Source organism: Manis javanica, chromosome 17 (assembly GCF_040802235.1).
Source record: "Manis javanica isolate MJ-LG chromosome 17, MJ_LKY, whole genome shotgun sequence".
Lineage (NCBI taxonomy): Eukaryota > Metazoa > Chordata > Mammalia > Pholidota > Manidae > Manis > Manis javanica.
In genome coordinates this window covers 38946145-38964434 of record NC_133172.1, presented here as the reverse complement: position 1 = coordinate 38964434, position 18290 = coordinate 38946145, and the positions used below count along the sequence as shown (strand labels likewise).

The 18290-nt window shown below is 42.5% G+C and overlaps 1 protein-coding gene across 4 annotated transcripts in view; it reads right to left on the bottom strand.

Moving 5' to 3' along the window:
* CIAPIN1 (cytokine induced apoptosis inhibitor 1) overlaps positions 1-18290 on the bottom strand; it is an 89357-nt gene that overhangs the window by 32876 nt on the left and 38191 nt on the right. For 2 of the 4 annotated variants that reach the window (XM_037025489.2, XM_037025490.2), the window contains exons 8-9: positions 8697-8778; positions 7464-8193 (exon numbers count right to left, since the gene is read on the bottom strand). The exons of the other annotated variants lie outside the window; for them this stretch is intronic. In XM_037025489.2, the coding sequence (XP_036881384.1) occupies positions 8083-8193; positions 8697-8778 (193 nt within the window). In that variant the 3' untranslated portion in view covers positions 7464-8082. Of the gene's footprint in view, positions 1-7463; positions 8194-8696; positions 8779-18290 lie in introns of those variants that run through there. 4 annotated transcript variants of the gene reach the window in all.

Below are 18290 nucleotides of genomic sequence, written 5' to 3'. Positions count from 1 at the left end.
TATTCATTCGTTGAGGCAACTAAAAGGCCAGGGTAATCAACAACTGCAAATGGAGGTCAAACGAGAATCCAAGGCAGTTCTCCGTGGTTTCTCTCCAAAGCCAAAAAGCATTTACAGTACATCTAGAGGACATTAATTTAATCCAGTGTCTAAGTTGTCTTAAAAGAAGCAAATCCTTTTTGTCCTAGTGAACTATCCTTCAGGGCCCATACTGTAGACTCAGATAAGTAAGGCTACTGTGGGGGATGGATGCGGGTGGTAGCCGGGCACCCCTGAGAGTCAGTGAACAGAGGGGGCTGCTTAAAGGTCCCTCAGTGGAGAGAAGTGGGTCCAAGACTGGCAACAAAGTGCAGGGTCTGGGATCCAAGTGCGTCATAGCAGGATCCAGGTGCGAGGTGTGGGCGGCAAGATGCAGGAGATGGAACCAGCCACCATGCCCCTGGGAGGGACATTTTAGGGAATTGCACCTGAGGACTCCCGAGGACTGGTGAATGGGAAGGGAGGAACAAGGAGGGCTGAGCAGGGACCAGAGAACAGAGAGGGGTGAGGAGGTGCGCTGGCATCTCATTGTTCCTTCCACCCAGAAGATTCTCCCCTTCCTCCACCTCTAAAATCCAGTCCCCTTCAGGGCTCAGCTCAAATGCTGCCGCCCACAGGAAGCCCTCCCCGGTCTCCTTGGCTGCATTTGATCCCCACTCTGTCCTCTGCCAGCTCCCTGCTCTCACCTCAGCCTAAGGTTTACCACGCTCTGCTCCCTTTATGGTAGTTATTTGCATGCTTGACTTGGCTGATGAGCTCACTGGTGTGGTTATTTGGGTTAGACAACTCAGTATCTGACTCATTTCTAAGGGGGAAAAGTGCTTTGTGCATAGTGGGCATTTGATTTCTACATTTCCATCAACAAACCCCCGGATGAATTCCATGAGGAGCATGTGTAGAGAAAGAGGAACTCCTGAAGGAGCTGTGCTTGATCCATAACTGCGCCTCACTTAGCATTTAGGTGGGATTTAAAATTGACTTGCTCTCCAATAGCCCACCAGAGGGCGCTTCGGCCCCCCCAATAAAGACTGAGACCCGTGTCGGACCACCCAGGCCCTGGTCTCGGGGCTGGGCCCAGGGGATGGGGTCACCCACATCCAAATGTGCTCAGGGCCTTGGGCCAGGGTGTCTGCGACTGGCCAGTCCTTCTGAGGGAGCAGTTTCAGGGAAACCACAACCACACTGCCTAGGGTTAGCGGGCTGAAGAGGAAGAGGAGAGATGCAGCTGGGCCCTGCAGGCCACCAATTCCAGAGGTCACGTGGGCAGTGTTATGCGCATTGTGCCAGGTGTGTTCTGACTGTGCTTTCTTAGATTCTCTGTTGGTCTCTCTGGCATCCATTCATCACAGGGCCAAAGTAATGGCCACAATTATTTACACCTCCCCTGTGTCCAGTTTCTGAAGACACCCAAAGATCATATTGCAAACTCTTAACCAATCCCAAGGGCATCCCTGTAACCATCTCCTTTCTAAAACTCACACCCCAAACCAATACTTCCTCTGCCCCAAGTCACCCAGGGCCACATACCAGACAACGAGGGGCAGCCCCTGAGCCCAGAGCTTGCCAGATATTCACACTAGCAATCCTCAGTAGTTTCCCTTGCCTGGCCCCGCTTTTCCCATGGGGAACCCCAGTCAAGGTGGTGGCCTTGACTTGCCCCTCGCTTCTCCTGCCCTGCGTGGTGAGGCATGGCCACTTCTCTCTGGAAATTTAAAGAAGTCTTCCAATGACAGTGACCTCCTTGTCATCAACTCAGTCACCTGCCTAAACTCAACTCCCATAGGTACATTTTAACACATGGGGCCAGGGACCTGTTCTGTCTCTGCTTTGCCACTGATTGGCTCTGAGGCCTTGACACAATCACTTAACCTTCCTGGGCCTGTTTCTCCATAAAATGATGACACTGGACCTTCTCTAACCTGTGGGGGTTTAGCCAGATTTAGCTAGCTGCTTTTCTGCCTCTCACATTGGACATAGGGGACCAGAGTCTTAGAAAACCTGCAGTTTTCTCATAATTGACCTGCCATGACCTGGGTATTTCCCATGTCCTATTCCAAAGCCACATGCACACTAGAGGGAGGAGACACTCAGACAAGCTATGGGGCCAGGGCCTTGTTGAAAAGTGAGCCTTAAGAGGATGTGCTCAGTGCATGTACACACATGTTCACAGCAGTGCTACTCACCACAGCCAAAAGCCAGAAACAGGCCGAATGTCCATCAGTGGCTGAATGGAGAAATCAATAGTAATGTACCCATGCAAGGAAATATTCTTCAGCCATAGAAAGGAGTGAAGTACAGACACGTGCCACAATGTGGATGAGCTTTGAAGACATGTGAGAGAAGGCAGATCCAATGATGAGTCCACTTGGATGAAGGGCCCAGAATAGACCAATCCACGGAGACAGAATGCAGAGGGGTGGCTGCCAGAGGCATGGCGATTAGGGGAATGGAGCACAGATACTGTATGGGTGCGGGGCTTCCTTTTGGGGTGAGGAAAATGTTTGGAACTAGATAGACATGGTAGTTGCACAACACTGTGAATGTAGTAAATGCCACTGAATTTTGTTCACATTAAAATGGTTTATGTTATGCCAATTTTATATAAAAAAAGAGGACATGTTTCATATAACTTCTTTTCTGTAGAGTAACAATACAAAAGCAGCGTTGAGTGTGACATACATGGGCTTCAGGATAGAGAACACCATTGGGGAGGGCAGAGAAAGAAAGGAAACAGGATAACACAGCTGTGTTAAAAAACAGTATTAAAATATCTTAAGACAGAATTAAAAAATAGGGTGATCTGAATTAAAAAAAAACCCACCTGTGTGTTGTGTCTGATTTTCTGTATTCGAAATCCTTTCTTATGTAAGAGAAAAAATATTTTAGTAATTGTTAAAAAAAAGAGGGGATGGAGGGAGGAACTTACCAGCACTTCTGAGCCCAATGAGTCCAAAGCACCTTCCAGATTGTCACAGGGCTTTACAGAGGTAGAAGCCTCTTGCTAGATGGTGGGCAATGGGTGATCAGTGGTCAGACCACAAGTCGACCACCAGGAAGTGACAACAGAAGGTGATATCTGAGGCCACTAAGGGCTGAATGCAGCCTTTAGCCCCTAAGCCCTGCTGTCCAGCCAGAGGAGTGGGAGCTGCCCAGAGAGCTGTGCTGGCCCCACCCTGGGTCCCCAGTCGCTGCCGTCTGTCACTGAGACAAGCAAGCAATGGAAGCAAAGACTGAGGGAGCAGAGGGGATGACACGCACAATATAGACAAGAAACTTTTCTAGACTGACAAAAGTGTTTATTTTGCATCCTTACAAATTGCAACAGTTTCAATGGTAAGGGGACTTAAGAATTAACAACACCTCCAGGACAATATGCAGGGTTCAGGGACAATAAACGGTGTCTAACAAAAGGAATATTTTTAGTATTGAACATTCTATATCACTTTTTCCTGCAATCTGTAGATCAATTCTTGCCTTATTTCTGGAAAATTTCTTGACATGTATCTTTAAGTAATTTTCCTGATTCATTATTTGTTTTGTCTCTTTTGTGCCGAGTTCTTTCTTTTTCCGCTCTTTATTTCCATTTCACTTTGGTTTCCTTATTTCTGTCCTGTGTCCATTTTTAGCACTATCCCATATATCCTAGTGCAATTTCCAATTCTGACTTCATATCTGGGAGTATTTTTTCACTTCTTGCCTCAGTTCTGCTATTTCATGTTTTCATCCCAGATTTCACCCTCTCTTTATGCCTTATTTCCTTGGGCTCTTGTATCTCTTTATTATATTTTATACACTTGTGACATTTGTAGCAAAAATTTTGACCACAGATGATATTCACTTGCTCTGTAGCAACAGTTCTTCTCAGTTATTATTACTGTTATTATTTGTGTCTGTTCCACTTTTGAAATTTTGAATGAGGTTTTACCTGGGCCAAATATTTCCCATTTTGATATCAGGGAGGTATAAGACTTTGCTCTAAGCTAGTGGGCATTTTCTTTAAGACCCAGGGTTTTACACGTGGGTTTTCCTAGTTTTTTAAATGCAATTCCTTATAAATACAAAATACATAATGTGTATTTAGGGTATACAAACCAATAATAAAATAAACACACACCACTCAGCTTAATCAACAGAACCTTCCTGCTGAAGGGAAGTCCCCTTTCCCTCCCTACTGTCACCCTCTTATCAACCTACAGAGGCAACTATATGTTCCTGAATCTCATGTTTATCATTCTCCTTGATTTTCTGTCACAAACGTGTTTGTATAAATAATATGTGTGTATATCCTTAATATGATGCACATTGCATGTTTTTTAAACTTCTGAACTTTCTATAAAAGGCAACATTTCACACAGTCTTCTGTGACTTGCTGTTGTGGCTCCTGTTTTGTGAGATTCTCCCCTATTGATGTGTACAGCTATAGCTCATCTCTCACCATGTGACAGCACAAGGCATCCTCTTGTTAATGGCTTTTGGATCTTGCTGTTAAAGAGAGCTGCTCTAAACATTTTTAAAACTATTTTTTTAAATTTATTTTGGTATCATTGATATACACTTACATGAGCAACATTGTGGTTACTAGACTCCCCCCATTATCAAGTCCCCATCACACACCCCATTACAGTCACTGTCCATCAGCGTAGTAAGATGCTGTAGAGTCACTACTTGTCTTCTCTGTGCTATTCTGCCTTCCCTGTGCCCCACCCCTACATTACCTGTGCTAATTGTAATGCCCTCTTTTCCCCTTATCCCTCCCTTCCCACCCATCCTCCCCAGTCCCTTTCCCTTTGGTAACTGTTAGTCCATTCTTGGGTTCTGTGAGTCTGCTGCTGTTTTGTTCCTTCAGTTTTTTCTTTGTTCTTATACTCCACAGATGAGTGAAATAATTTGATACTTGTCTTTCTCTGACTGGCTTATTTCACTGAGCATAATATCCTCCAGCTCCATCCATGTTGTTGCAAATGGTAGGATTTGTTTTCTTCTTATGGCTGAATAATATTCCATTGTATATATGTACATATTTTAAAACTATTTTTTAACTTGTTTTCTTATGCATGTGTAGAATTTCTCTAGGACAGTGGTTGTCAACTCTGGATGCACTTTAGAATTACCTGGGAAACTTTTACAGAAATGCTGACACCGTAAGTCCTAACTGGTCTTTGGAAAGGAGAGGTCCCAGGCATGGGTGCTTTTGTTGTTTTTTTGGAAACTACCCAGGTGATTCTAATATTACAGCCAGAGTAGAAGCTGACACAATAAGGTGTGATCCTCCCAAACCATCCCACCACCAGTGTGAAAGAGCTCCCACGTGGCTGTGCCTTCACCCAGTACTTGGTAATGGTTCCGTGATGAAGCTTTCCCTCCCCCTCACACAAGTGACAGGTGGATGTAGGGTGGTAACAAAGCTAAGCCTCCCTCCTCCTGCCCAGAGTGCTTCCTGCACACCGGGCTTCTCTGTGGGATTCCTCCTTCAGCCCCCCTGCTTGCCCAGTGCACTGGGAACCCTCTGTTACAATGGAGTGGAGGACAGGGGTAGAGAAATTGGTTTTGCAACTCATGGGGAGCCTCCAACCTGGAGGCCTCAGCCTGAAACAAGTTTGCAGCCTCACTTCTTCCTTTTCTCCCTCCACATCCCAGCTCCAAAGCCCACTCTTTCAGCTCCTTTCCAACTATGGCTGTCTCAACCCTAAGGAAGATAAAGTTTGCCCTGGTAATCTCTCAACTTGGTGCTTTGGAGTGATTTCAGGGAGAGGGCTATGTCCCACCTGCATGCTGTCAAGTTATGAGCAAATGACCTTAGAGAGTTTACCAAAAAAATTCCCCAAGACCGTCGCAAGCCTACTGACTTAGAACATCCAAGGATGTTGGGCACCTGTACCTTTAAAGGTCCTCAGGGAACTGATGGTAGCAGGTTACTGTCTATCTTAACCAGTGTCCTCAAATATAAATTGAGGTTGCATTCAGTGGTATCCAAGGCTGTTCTTGGCTCTAAAACCTCCCTTCTTCCAGTCACAAGGTGTGAGAACAGTCCCCTCCTGGTCTCCTCACTGTGCAGTTGCAGCTGAGCTCCAAAGCCAGATATGGGCTAACTGGCAATGGCAAGGCCTCTCTCCAGCAGGCCGGCTGGTCTCCCTCTGAACCCTCTCATGGAGTGACCCAGGAGCTTCCAACATGAGACCAGTAACTATGCCAAGTGTATCACAGAGGAGGAAGTGTCATCCTTTTTGCCAGCAAAGACAGTGACACAGACAAGAGTCAGGTCAGAGAAGCGTAAGACATTTGCCCGGGGTCCTGCTAAGCCCATCCTAGGAAGCTTTTTGGCTCAGGATCTCCTGTCCTCAACCAGCAGGTGAGATTTTTGTCCTTCACCTTAGCATCAGCAGCAGAAACTAACAGCATCCTGGCCCAGCAACCTGACTGATGAATCTGCTAATATTGAACCTGGTCAGGGGCTTTATTAGTTTCCTACTGATCTGTAACAAATTACCACACAAATGTAGAGGCTTAAACCTACACACATTAATCATCTCAGATTCTGTGGGTCAGGAGTCCAGGCACAGTGAGGCTCCATGCCCACCTGGAACTCAGATCCTCTTCTGAGTGTATTTGGTTGTTGAGTTTAGATTTTTGTTTTTGTAATAATAGGGCTGAGGGCCCCCTTTTTCCTTGCTGATCAGGGGATCTGCCCTGGGCTCCTGGAGGCTGCTCACAGCCCCTCGCCAGCCAGTGAGAACGCAAGAGAAACTGTTGGTCCTCCAGTTCTTTTAAAGGACCAGTTGAAGGGCAGGCCCACTCAGGATAATCTTCCTGTTAACTGAAGGTCCATTAGGGGCTTTAAATGAATCTGCAAAATCCACACATTTACCACATACTGTAACCTAATCACATTGGTGATGCCCACCACACAGACCAGTCCTGCTCAGACTCAAGGGCACGGACTGCTCCAGGCTGTGAACCTATCCAGGCACTCTGGAGTTGGCTGCACCCCTAACGAAAACCCACTAGCAGGGACCAAGATAAGCAAAAGCAAAGTTAGGGAAGTAAGTCAAGTTCCAAGGACAAACACCAATGAACACTTTTATTTATGAGTGGAAAAAAAAAACTCAGGTCTCTTCAATCTACACAGTCTCTCCAATGATTTCACAAGATCAATTTCAAGTCTGTGTGGCTGGGGAACAAGGAAAATGAAGGGTCTCCAGCTCAGAGGATATGTTGTTGGTTCAGATTTCTGTCTTGTTTCTCTCTAATTCTCCTCAATGTGGACTCTTCTAAAGTAGATGGAGACCCTGATCCACAAGTGCAGCACTGGTCCCATTTGTGTGTGACATGAAGTTTCTCCAAAAAACAAAGTTTTGTGGTCCAAACTGAGCCTGGACAGCTGTGCCAGACATCACATACACATACATATCCCCTCTTACAACTGATATGATGAAGTACACGTTTAATAATTGCAGATTAACAGGAATCACAACAGGACACAGATGCAGTACAGTAAGATGGATAGGGTGGGAGTGGAAGGGGGGCAGAGGGACACTGGATATGATCACAGCAACCAGTGAGTGACTCCTTTGGTGCCCTGCGGAGGCCACACGACACCTGACTTGTGTAACGAAGAACTGCACATTGAGTAACCACCAACTCTAGAAGACAAGCAGTGGCACTACTGCTGAGCTTACAGTAGGGGCACGACTCCCATCAGAGTGTTAATACTCAAGGTTGTCTGGGCTCAAGGTGTTACAGTCAGCATTCTGACACTGAGAGCAGGGCCTCTTCAGGACACACTCCCTTTCCCTAATATAAGGTGAAGAAACAGGTCCCCCACTCAGGTAACCAAGCCCCATTACACCTTAATCTTTTGATACACAGCAGCATTACACACCACTGCACCCCACAGCCAGCTTCACTCTGTCTACTAAGTGCCTTCCCTGCAAATGGAGTTTAAACAGAGAGTGAGCAAACCCAGAGGAGATGGGAGGAAGCACAGTGATGGGGCCTGAGGGATGGGAGTGGGCTGGAGGAGATGTATCCCATGCTGGGTCCCTTCTAGGCATCACTGAGATTGCTGTTGCTCAGGAGCACCTGCTCCCCAGGTTTGAAGGCCGGCATCCCAAGGTAGGGGCAGCTGGCACAGCGGAAAGCGTCGCCCAGGTAGCACTGTTGAGAGAAGAGATGATCATACAGGGAAGCCCAGTGTCAGCTTATCCCAGAGATATGGCCAGACCCCTCTTTTCATTATATAGCCACAGTGGCCTGAAGGAGATGGCTGGGTGCATCTGGGTCCAACTGTGACCCAAGTATTAAGATCATTGGTGTCATGAAAAACAGTAGTCTAGGAAAGTTCCTTAGGAGGCTATATTTCTATATTCTCAGCATTTCAAATCATAGCCAAGCTCAGCCAAATGGTTGGATAACATGAGGCCACTACGAAGTAGGAAGAAAGGAGCCAAAAATAAGAAACAACAGGAGCCTCCCCTACAGCATGAGTAGGAGACAGCCCCTCTTCTCCATTACTACCTATACAGATGTTCTCACATATTTGCCTATTATTCAAACACCTCGACAGTAATCCTTACAGCTGGAGCTAGTCTGTTTAGTTTAGGATGATGCCCAATACCTCCAACAGTTTTATGAATACCACATTATATCCAGATATTTACATTTCCACAAGCCGACTTGGGTAAGGAGCTCATCTGTTCTCTTGTCTTCTCTTTTTCCAGTTCTTCTGCAAGGCCACAGGTGCTGGGGGAGAAGGAGGAGGGTCAGAGGGAGATTTGCCACCACCCAGAAACTCCAAAACCTTGGCAGTGCTAAAATGTGCTCTAAGGCCTTTCTCTTTATACTGAGATGTCTTAACTTAAATGCTTATGGTGCCAGACAGGTAAGACAAATGCATGAGGCTGTTTAGGGAAACAGTAAGAAGGCGGGGAATGAGGCACCCAGGGGAGAGATGTCTTGTCTACAAAGGCCAGCCACTACTCAACTTCAGCTGATTAATGTTAAGGAGCAAAGCAGACCCACTGCTGCCATATTTTCCAAAGTTAAGAACAAAAAAATCTGCATTCTTACTTGAAATCTTCTTACTATGTAAAAGCTGGCAAATTCTACATTTAAAAACACACTGATGATTGAATAAGCCTGCACACCACTGGTACAAGACCAGTTAAATTTTACCACCTTTTCCACCCACTTATGACACTAATGCAAAAAGACCAACACCAAAGTTTTCAGGTTAGGAGCAAATGTATGCAGCTAATTTCATTTTTCCTCAAAATCCCAACAAAAATTCAATGAAGACATAAACCCACAAAGATTGAAACCACAGCAGTATAGCACTGGCAACTGTAAAGCAGAGGAGGGAGAACTGACTTTGACAGAAGGACCAATCTCCACCCAGGCAGGGAGGAGTGCCGAGGGATAAACCCGTAGCGTGCCCGGAGATCTCAAGAGGAACTGGCGGCACCAGGAAGCCCCTCTCTGAGAAACCTAACCAACCCAAAGGGAAAGACCCAAAGATGCTGACTCTGGGGTGTCCCCCAAAGGCCTACTCGGGTCCCTAAAGCACAGTCAACAAATCCCACCTCTAAGCTCAGAGACCCCAATGAGCTTTCTGTCTTGCATTATTATCTTGAAGACAACCAAGGTTACCAAGCCTCTTAAAAAAGCCTCTATGTAGAACTCAGAGATGACGCTAAAAGGGAAAAGCCAATCAGAAGATAAAGACTATGCAGGCAGAAAAAAACCCTCACAAGAACTATTACTAACCTCAGGGAAAAGAGAAGGGATCACATCCACAACATAAAATAGGATGTCATATTAAAAACAAGTCAAAACAAAAAAAAAAGTAATCTTAGAAATTAAAAACATGATGGTAGAAATAACTCAGCAGAAGTTTTGGAGGACAAACTTGCTGAAATTTTCCACAAAGTAGGGCATAAGAAAAATGTGGGAGGCAGAAAATTACAGGACCGATCAGAGAGATCTGAGTAACAGGTTACAGAAAGAGAAAACAGAGAAAAGACAAAAATCATAAACAAAATTAAAGAATATTTCCCAGACTATGGACATGGTTCTAGACTGAAAAGATGCATTCAATGGCTAGTGCAAAAGATGGAAACAGATCCTTATTCAAGACATGATATTATAAAATGATACTGGGGATAAAGAAGATTCTACAAACTTCTAAAATGGAACATGAGGTCTTACAGAAAGGATCAAGTTTGAAGGCTGCCACTCTCACGAACCACAGCTGCCATTACCTTCTTTCAACCCAAGGGCAGGTAAGTGAGCCTGGACTCTGTCCTTGTCTTATCTTGACATGTGCTAATAACATTCAACTTACCCTCCCAACCCTGATCAGCTGAGGACACTTATTTCACCCAACGGAAGTGTTCTGCTTTGATCTGCTCCTAAGAGGGGCGCTTAGGCTACGGTAAGCTTAGAAGAGAACACACAGAACAGCCCACTCCCTCTGACGTATTTGTGCTGGTCACCCAGTCACTGCATCACACCACAATGCTGCCAGGCATTCTAACGACAGCGTCCCTGGGTTTCCTGAGCAGACTCACGACTCTTTCTACAAACTTCCCCAGATGCAAATGTTGCAGATTCTCAAACAAATGAAAACAGAAGACTCTGCTGACCTTATCTTTCACTGGGAGCCTTCAAACATATGGAATTTTGACCTCTCCTTGCCTAGTCAGATTTGGGCTTACTACTCAGTTCTTTTCTTTTTAGGAGAGCAAGGTAGAGGCTTATTTACATATTTATTTATTTTTATTTTGGTATCATTAATCTACAATTACATGAGCAACATTATGGTTACTAGACTCCCCCCATCATCAAGTCTCCACCACATACCCCATTACAGTCACTGTCCATCAGCGCAGTAAGATGCTATAGAATCACTACTTGTGTTCTCTGTGTTGCACAGCCTTCCCCGTGCCCCACCCCGCCGCCTACATTATGTCTGCTAATCGTAATGCCCCCTTTCCCCCTTATCCCTCCCTTCCCATCCATCCACCCCAGTCCCTTTCCCTTTGGTAACTGTTAGTCCATTCTTGGGTTCTGTGAGTCTGCTGCTTTGTTCCTTCAGTTTTTTCTTTGTTTCTACACCCCACATATGACTGAAATCAGTTGGCACTTGCCTTTTTCCACTTGGCTTATTTCACTGAACATAATACCCTCTAGCTCCATCCATGTTGTTGCAAATGGTAGGATTTGTTTTCTTCTTATGGCTGAATAATATTCCATGTGTATATGTACCACATCTTCTTTATCCATTCATCTACTGATAGACACTTAGGTTGCTTCCATTTCTTGGCTATTTTAAGTAGTGCTCTGATAAACATAGGGGTGCATATATCTTTTTCAAACTCGGCTGCTCTATTCTTAGGGTAAATTCCTAGGAGTAGAATTCCTGGGTGAAATGGTGTTTCTATTTTGAATTTTTTGAGGAACCTCCATACTGCTTTCCACAATGGTTTAACTAATTTACATTCCCACCAGCAGAGCAGGAGGGTTCCCCTTTCTCCACATCCTCGCCAACATTTGTTGTTGTTTGTCTTTTGGATGATGGCCATCCTTACTGGTGTGAGGTGATATCTCATTGTGGCTTTAATTTGCATTTCTCCGATAATTAGCGATGGGAGCACCTTTTCATGTTCCTGTTGGCAATCTGAATTTCTTCTTTGGAGAACTGTTTGTTCAGATCTTCTGCCCATTTTTTAATTGATTACTTGTTTTTTGTTTGTTGAGGTGCATGAGCTCTTTATGTATTTTGGATGTCAACCCTTTATCAGATGTCATTTATGAATATATTCTCCCATACTGTAGGATGCCTTTTTATTCTATTGGTGCCCTTTGCTGTACAGAAGGTTTTCAGCTTGATACAGTACCACTTGTTCATTTTTGCTTTTGTTTCCCTTGACCGGGAGATATGTTCATGAAGAAGTCGCTCATGTTGATGTCCAAGAGATTTTTGCCCATTTTTTTCTAAGAGTTTTATGGTTTCATGACATACATTCAGGTGTTTGATCCATTTCGAATTTACTTTTGTGTATGGGGTTAGACAGTGATCCAGTTTCATTCTCTTACATGTAGCTCTCCAGTTTTGCCAAGACCAACTGTTGAAGAGGCTGTCATTTCCCCATTGTATGTCCATGGCTCCTTTATCGTATATTAATTGACCATATGTTTTTTGGTTAATATCTGGACACTCTATTCTGTTCCACTGGTCTGTGGCTCTGTTCTTGTGCCAGCACCAAATTGTCTTGATTACTGTGGTTTTGTAGCAGACCTTCAAGTTGGGAAGCAAGATTCCCCCTGCTTTATTCCTACTTCTCAGGATTGCTTTGGCTATTAGGGGTCTTTTGTGTTTCCATATGAATTTTAGAACTATTTGTTCCAGTTCATTGAAGAATGCTGTTGGTATTTTGATAGGGATTGCATTGAATCTGTAGATTGCTTTAGGCAGGATGGCCATTTTGACAATATTAATTCTTCCTAGCCAAGAGCATGGAATGAGTTTCCATTTGTTAGTGTCCTCTTTAAATTGTCTTAAGAGCGTCTTGTAGTTTTCAGGGTATAGGTCTTTCACTTCCTTAGTTAGGTTTATTTCTAGGTATTTTACTCTTTTTGACACAATTGTGAATGGAATTGTTTTCCTGATTTCTCTTTCTGCTGGTTCATCATTATGTGTATAGGAAAGCAACAGATCTCTGTGTATTAATTTTGTATCCTCCAACTTTGCTGAACTCAGATATTAGTTCTAGTAGTTTTGGAGCGGAGTCTTCAGGGTTTTCTTTTTTCTTTTTTTTTTGGTATCACTAATCTACAATTACATGAGGAACATTATATGTTTACTAGACTCCCCCCATCACCAAGTCACCCACACATACCCCATTACAGTCACTGTCCATCAGCATAGTAAGATGCTATAGAATTACTACTTGTCTTCTCTGTGTTGTAGAGCCCTTTCCGTGCCCCTCACCTTACATTATGTCTGCTAACAGTAATGCCCCCTTATTTTTCCCCCTTATCCCTCTCTTCCCACCCACTCTCCCAGTCCCTCTCCCTTTGGTAACTGTTTAGTCCATTCTTGGGTTCTGTGAGTCTGCTGCTGTTTTGTTCCTTCAGTTTTTTTCTTTTTTCTTATACTCCACATATGAGTAAAATAATTTGATACTTGTCTTTTTCCGCCTGGCTTATTTCACTGAGTATATTACCCTCTAGCTCCATTCATGTTGTTACAAATGGTAGAATGTTTTCTTCTGATGGCTGAATAATATTCCATTGTGTATATGTACCACATCTTCTTTATACATTCATCTACTGATAGACACTTAGGTTGCTTCCATTTCCTGGCTATTGTAAATAGTGCTCCGATAAATGTAGGGGTGCATATGTCTTTTTCAAACTGTGCTGCTGTATTCTTACGGTAAATTCCTAGGAGTGGAATTCCTGGGTCAAATGGTATTTCTATTTTTAGTTTTTTGAGAAACCTCCATACGGCTTTCCACAATGATTTAACTAATTTACATTTCCACCAGCAGTGTAGGAGGGTTCCCCTTTCTCCACATCCTTGACAACATTTGTTGCTGTTTGTCTTTTGGATGGTGACCATCCTTACTAGTGTGAGGTGATATCTGATTGTGGTTTTAATTGTATTTCTCTGATGACTAGCGATGTGGACCATCTTTTCATGTGTCTGTTGGTCATCTGAATTTCTTCTTTGGAGAACTGTCTCTTCATATCCTCTGCCCATTTTCTCATTGGCTTATTTGCTTTTTGTTTGCTGTGGTGCGTGAACTCTTTATATCTATTTTGGATGTCAACTCTTTATCGGATCTGTCATTTATGAATATATTCTCCCATACTGTAGGATGCCTTTTTTTACTATAGATGGTGTCCTTTGCTATACAGAAGCTTTTCAGCTTGATACAGTCCCACTTGTTCATTTTCGCTTTTGTTTCCCTTGCCCAGGGAGATATGTTCATGAAGAAGTTGCTCATGTTTATGTCCAAGAGACTTTTGCCTGTGTTTTTTCCTAAGAGTTTTATGGTTTCATGACTTACATTCAGGTCTTTGATCCATTTCGAATTTACTTTTGTGTATGGGGTTCCAGTTTCATTCTCTTACATGTAGCTGTCCAGTTTTGCCAACACCAGCTGTTGAAGAGGCTGTTATTTCCCCACTGTATGTCCATGGCTCCTTTATCGTATATTAATTGACCGTATATGTTTGGGTTAATATCTGGATTCTCTATTTTGTTCCACTGGTCTGTGGCTCTGTTCTTGTGCCAGTATCAAATTGTCTTGATTACTGTGGCTTTGTAGTATAGCTTGAAGTTGGGAAGCAAGATTCCCCCTGCTTTATTCCTACTTCTCAGGATTGCTTTGGCTATTAGGGGTCTTTTGTGGTTCTATATGAGTTTAAACTATTTGTTCCAGTTCGTTAAAGAATGCTGTAGGTATTTTGATAGGGATTGCATTGAATCTGTAGATTGCTTTGGGCAGGATGGCCATTTTGACAATATTAATTCTTCCTAGCCAAGAGCATGGAATGAGTTTCCATTTGTTAGTGTCCTCTTTAAATTGTCTTAAGAGTGTCTTGTAGTTTTCAGGGTATAGGTCTTTTACTTCCTTATTTAGTTAGGTTTATTCCTAGGTATTTTATTCTTTTTGATGCAATTGTGAATGGAATTGTTTTCCTGATTTCTCTTTCTGCTGGTTCATCATTATGTGTATAAGAAAGCAACAGATTTCTGTGTATTAATTTTGTATACTGCAACTTTGCCGAATTCCAATATTAGTTCTAGCAGTTTTGGAGTGAAGTCTTTAGGGTTTTTATGTACAATATTATGTTATCTGCAAATAGTGACAGTTTGACTTCTTCTTTACCAATTTGGATCGGTTGTATTTCTTTGTTTTGTCTAATTGCCATGGCTAGGACCTCCAGTACTATGTTGAATAACAGCAGAGAGAGTGGGCATCCCTGTCTGGTTCCTGATCTTAGAGGAAAAGCTTTCAGCTTCTTGCTGTTAAGTATGATGTTGGCTGTGGGTTTGTCATATATGGTCTTTATTATGTTGAGGTACTATACCCATTTTGTTGACACTTATAATTACAAATGGATGTTGAATTTTGTCGAATGCTTTTTCAGCATCTATGGAGATGATCATGTGGTTTTTGTCCTTCTTTTTACTGATGTGGTGGATGCTGATGGATTTTCGAATGTTGTACTATCCTTGCATCCCTGAGATGAATCCCACTTGATCATGGTGTATGATCTTCTTGGTGTATTTTTGAATTCGGTTTGCTAATATTTTGTTGAGTATTTTTGCATCTATGTTCATCAGGGATATCGGTCTGTAATTTTCTTTTTTTGTGGTGTCTTTGCCTGGTTTTGGTATTAGTGATGCTGGCTTCACAGAATGAGTTTGGAAGTATTCCCTCCTCTTCTATTTTTTGGAAAACTTTGAGGAGAATGTGTATTATGTCTTCTCTAAATGTCTGATAAAATTTAGTGGTGAATCCATCTGGTCCAGAGGTTTTGTTCTTGGCTAGTTTTTTGATTAACAATTCAACTTCATTGCTGGTAATTGCTTAGATTTTCTGTTTCTTCCTTGGTCACTCTTGGGAGGTTGTATTTTTCTAGAAAGTTGTCCATTTCTTCTAGGTTATCCAGCTTCTTAGCATATAGATTTTGATAGTATTCTCTAATAATTCTTTGTATTTCTGTGGTGTCCGTTGTGATTTTTCCTTTCTCATTTCTGATTCTGTTTATGTGTATAGACTCTCTTTTTCTCTTAATAAGTCTGGCAAGGGGTTTATCTATTTTGTTTATTTTCTCAAAAACCAGTTCTTGGTTTTATTGATTTTTTTCTATTGTTCTGTTCTTCTCAATTTTATTTATTTCTTCTCTGATCTTTATTATGTCCCTCCTTCTGCTGACTTTGGGCCTCATTTGTTCTTCCTTTTCTAGTTTCAATAATTGTGACTTTAGACTATTCATTTGGGATTGTTCTTCCTTCTTTAAATAGGCCTGGACTGCTATATACTTTCCTCTTAGAACGGCCTTTGCTGCATCCCACAGAAGTTGGGGCTTTGTGCTGTTGTTGTCATTTGTTTCCATATATTGCTTGATCTCTGTTTTAATTTGGATATTGATCCATTGATTATTTAGCAGCATGTTCTTAAGCCTCCATGTGTTTGTGAGCCTTTTTGCTTTCTTTGTACAATTTATTTCTAGTTTTATACCTTTGTTATCTGAGAAGTTGGTTGGTAGAATTTTATCTTTTTGAATTACTGAGGTTCTTTTTGTAGTCTAGCATGTAGTCTATTCTGGAAAATGTTCTATGTGCACTTGAGAAGAATGTGCATCCTGTTGCTTTTGGATGTAGAGTTCTATAGATGTCTATTAGGTCCATCTGTTCCAGTGTGTTGTTCAGTGCCTCTGTGTCCTTACTTATTTTCTGTCTGGTTGCTCTGTCCTTTGAAGTGAGTGGTGTGTTGAAGTCTCCTAAAATGAATGCATTGCATTCTATTTCCCCTTTTAATTCTGTTAGTATTTGTTTCACATATGTCAGTGTTCCTGTGTTGGGTGCATATATATTTATAATGGTTATATCCTCTTGTTGGACTGAGCCCTTTATCATTATGTAATATCCTTATGTCTTGTGACTTTGTTTTGAAGTCTGTTTTGTCTGATACAAGTACTGCAACACCTGCTTTTTTCTCCCTATTGTTTTCATGAAATATCTTTTTATATCCCTTCACTTTTAGTCTGTGTATGTCTTTGGGTTTGAGGTGAGTCTCTTGTAAGCAACATATAGATGGGTCTTGCTTTTTTATCCATTCTATTACTCTGTGTCTTTTGATTGGTGCATTCAGTCCATTTACATTTAGGGTGACTATTGATAGATATGTACTTATTGCCATTGCAGGCTTTGGATTCATGGTTACCAAAGGTTCAAGGGTAGCTTCTTTACTATCTAACCATCTAACTTTAACTCTCTTATTATGCTATTATAAACACAATCTGGTGATTCTTTATTTCTCTCCCTTCTTATTCTTACTCTTCCATGTTTTATATGTTAGGTGTTTTATTCTGCACTCTTTTGTGTTTCCTCTGACTGCTTTTGTGGATAGTTGATTTTATTTTTTACCTTTAGTTAGTATTTGGGTGGTCTGCTTTCTTTGGTGTGATTTTACTTTCTCTGGTGACATCTATTTAGCCTTAGGAGTGCTTCCATCTGGAGCATTCCCTTTAAAATATCCTGCAGTGGTGGTTTGTGGGAGGCAAATTCCTTCAACTTTTGCTTGTCTGGAAATTGGTTAATCCATCCTTCAAATTTAAATGAGAATCGTACTGGATACAGTATTCTTGGTTCAAGGCCCTTCTGTTTCACTGCATTAAATATGTCATGCCATTCTCTTCTGGCCCGTAAGGTTTCTGTTGAGAAGTCTGATGATAGCCTGATGGGTTTTCCTTTGTAGGTGATCTTTTTTCTCTCTCTCGCTGCCTGTAATACTCTGTCCTTGTCTTTGATCTTTGCCGTTTTAATTATTATATGTCTTGGTGTTGTCCTCCTTGGGTCCCTTTTGTTGGGAGACGTGTGGGCTTCCATGGTCTGAGAGACTATTTCCTTCCCCAGCTTGGGGAAAGTTTTGGCAATTATTTGTTCAAGGACACTTTCTATCCCTTTTTCTCTCTCTTCTTCTTCTGGTACCCCTATAATGCAAATACTGTTCCGTTTGCATTGGTCACACAGTTCTCTTAATATTCTTTCATTCCTGAAGATCCTTTTATCTCTCTCTGCCTCAGCTTCTCTGTATTCCTGTTCTCTGATTTTCTATTCCAACTACAGTCTCTTGCACCTCAGCCAGTCTGATCTTAAATTCTTCCAGAGATTGTTTCATTTCTGTAATCTCCCTCCAGACTTCATCCCTTAGCTCTTGCATATTTCTCTGCAGGTCCATCAGTATGATTATGACTTTTATTTTGAATTCTTTTTCAGGAAGATTGGTTATATCTATCTCCCCCAGGCCCTCTCTCTGGAGTTGTCTGAGTGATTTTTGACTGGACCAGATTCTTCTGCCTTTTCATGGCAATAGAAGTGATCACCCACAGGTGACATGTGTGTCACCTGGGAGAACAAAGTCGCTTTCTACTTGCTGGTCGCCTTGCCTTTCTCCACTGCCTGTGCCAGTTACCCACACACTGGGCACAGTTTCTGGGTTAATCTCCTGAGC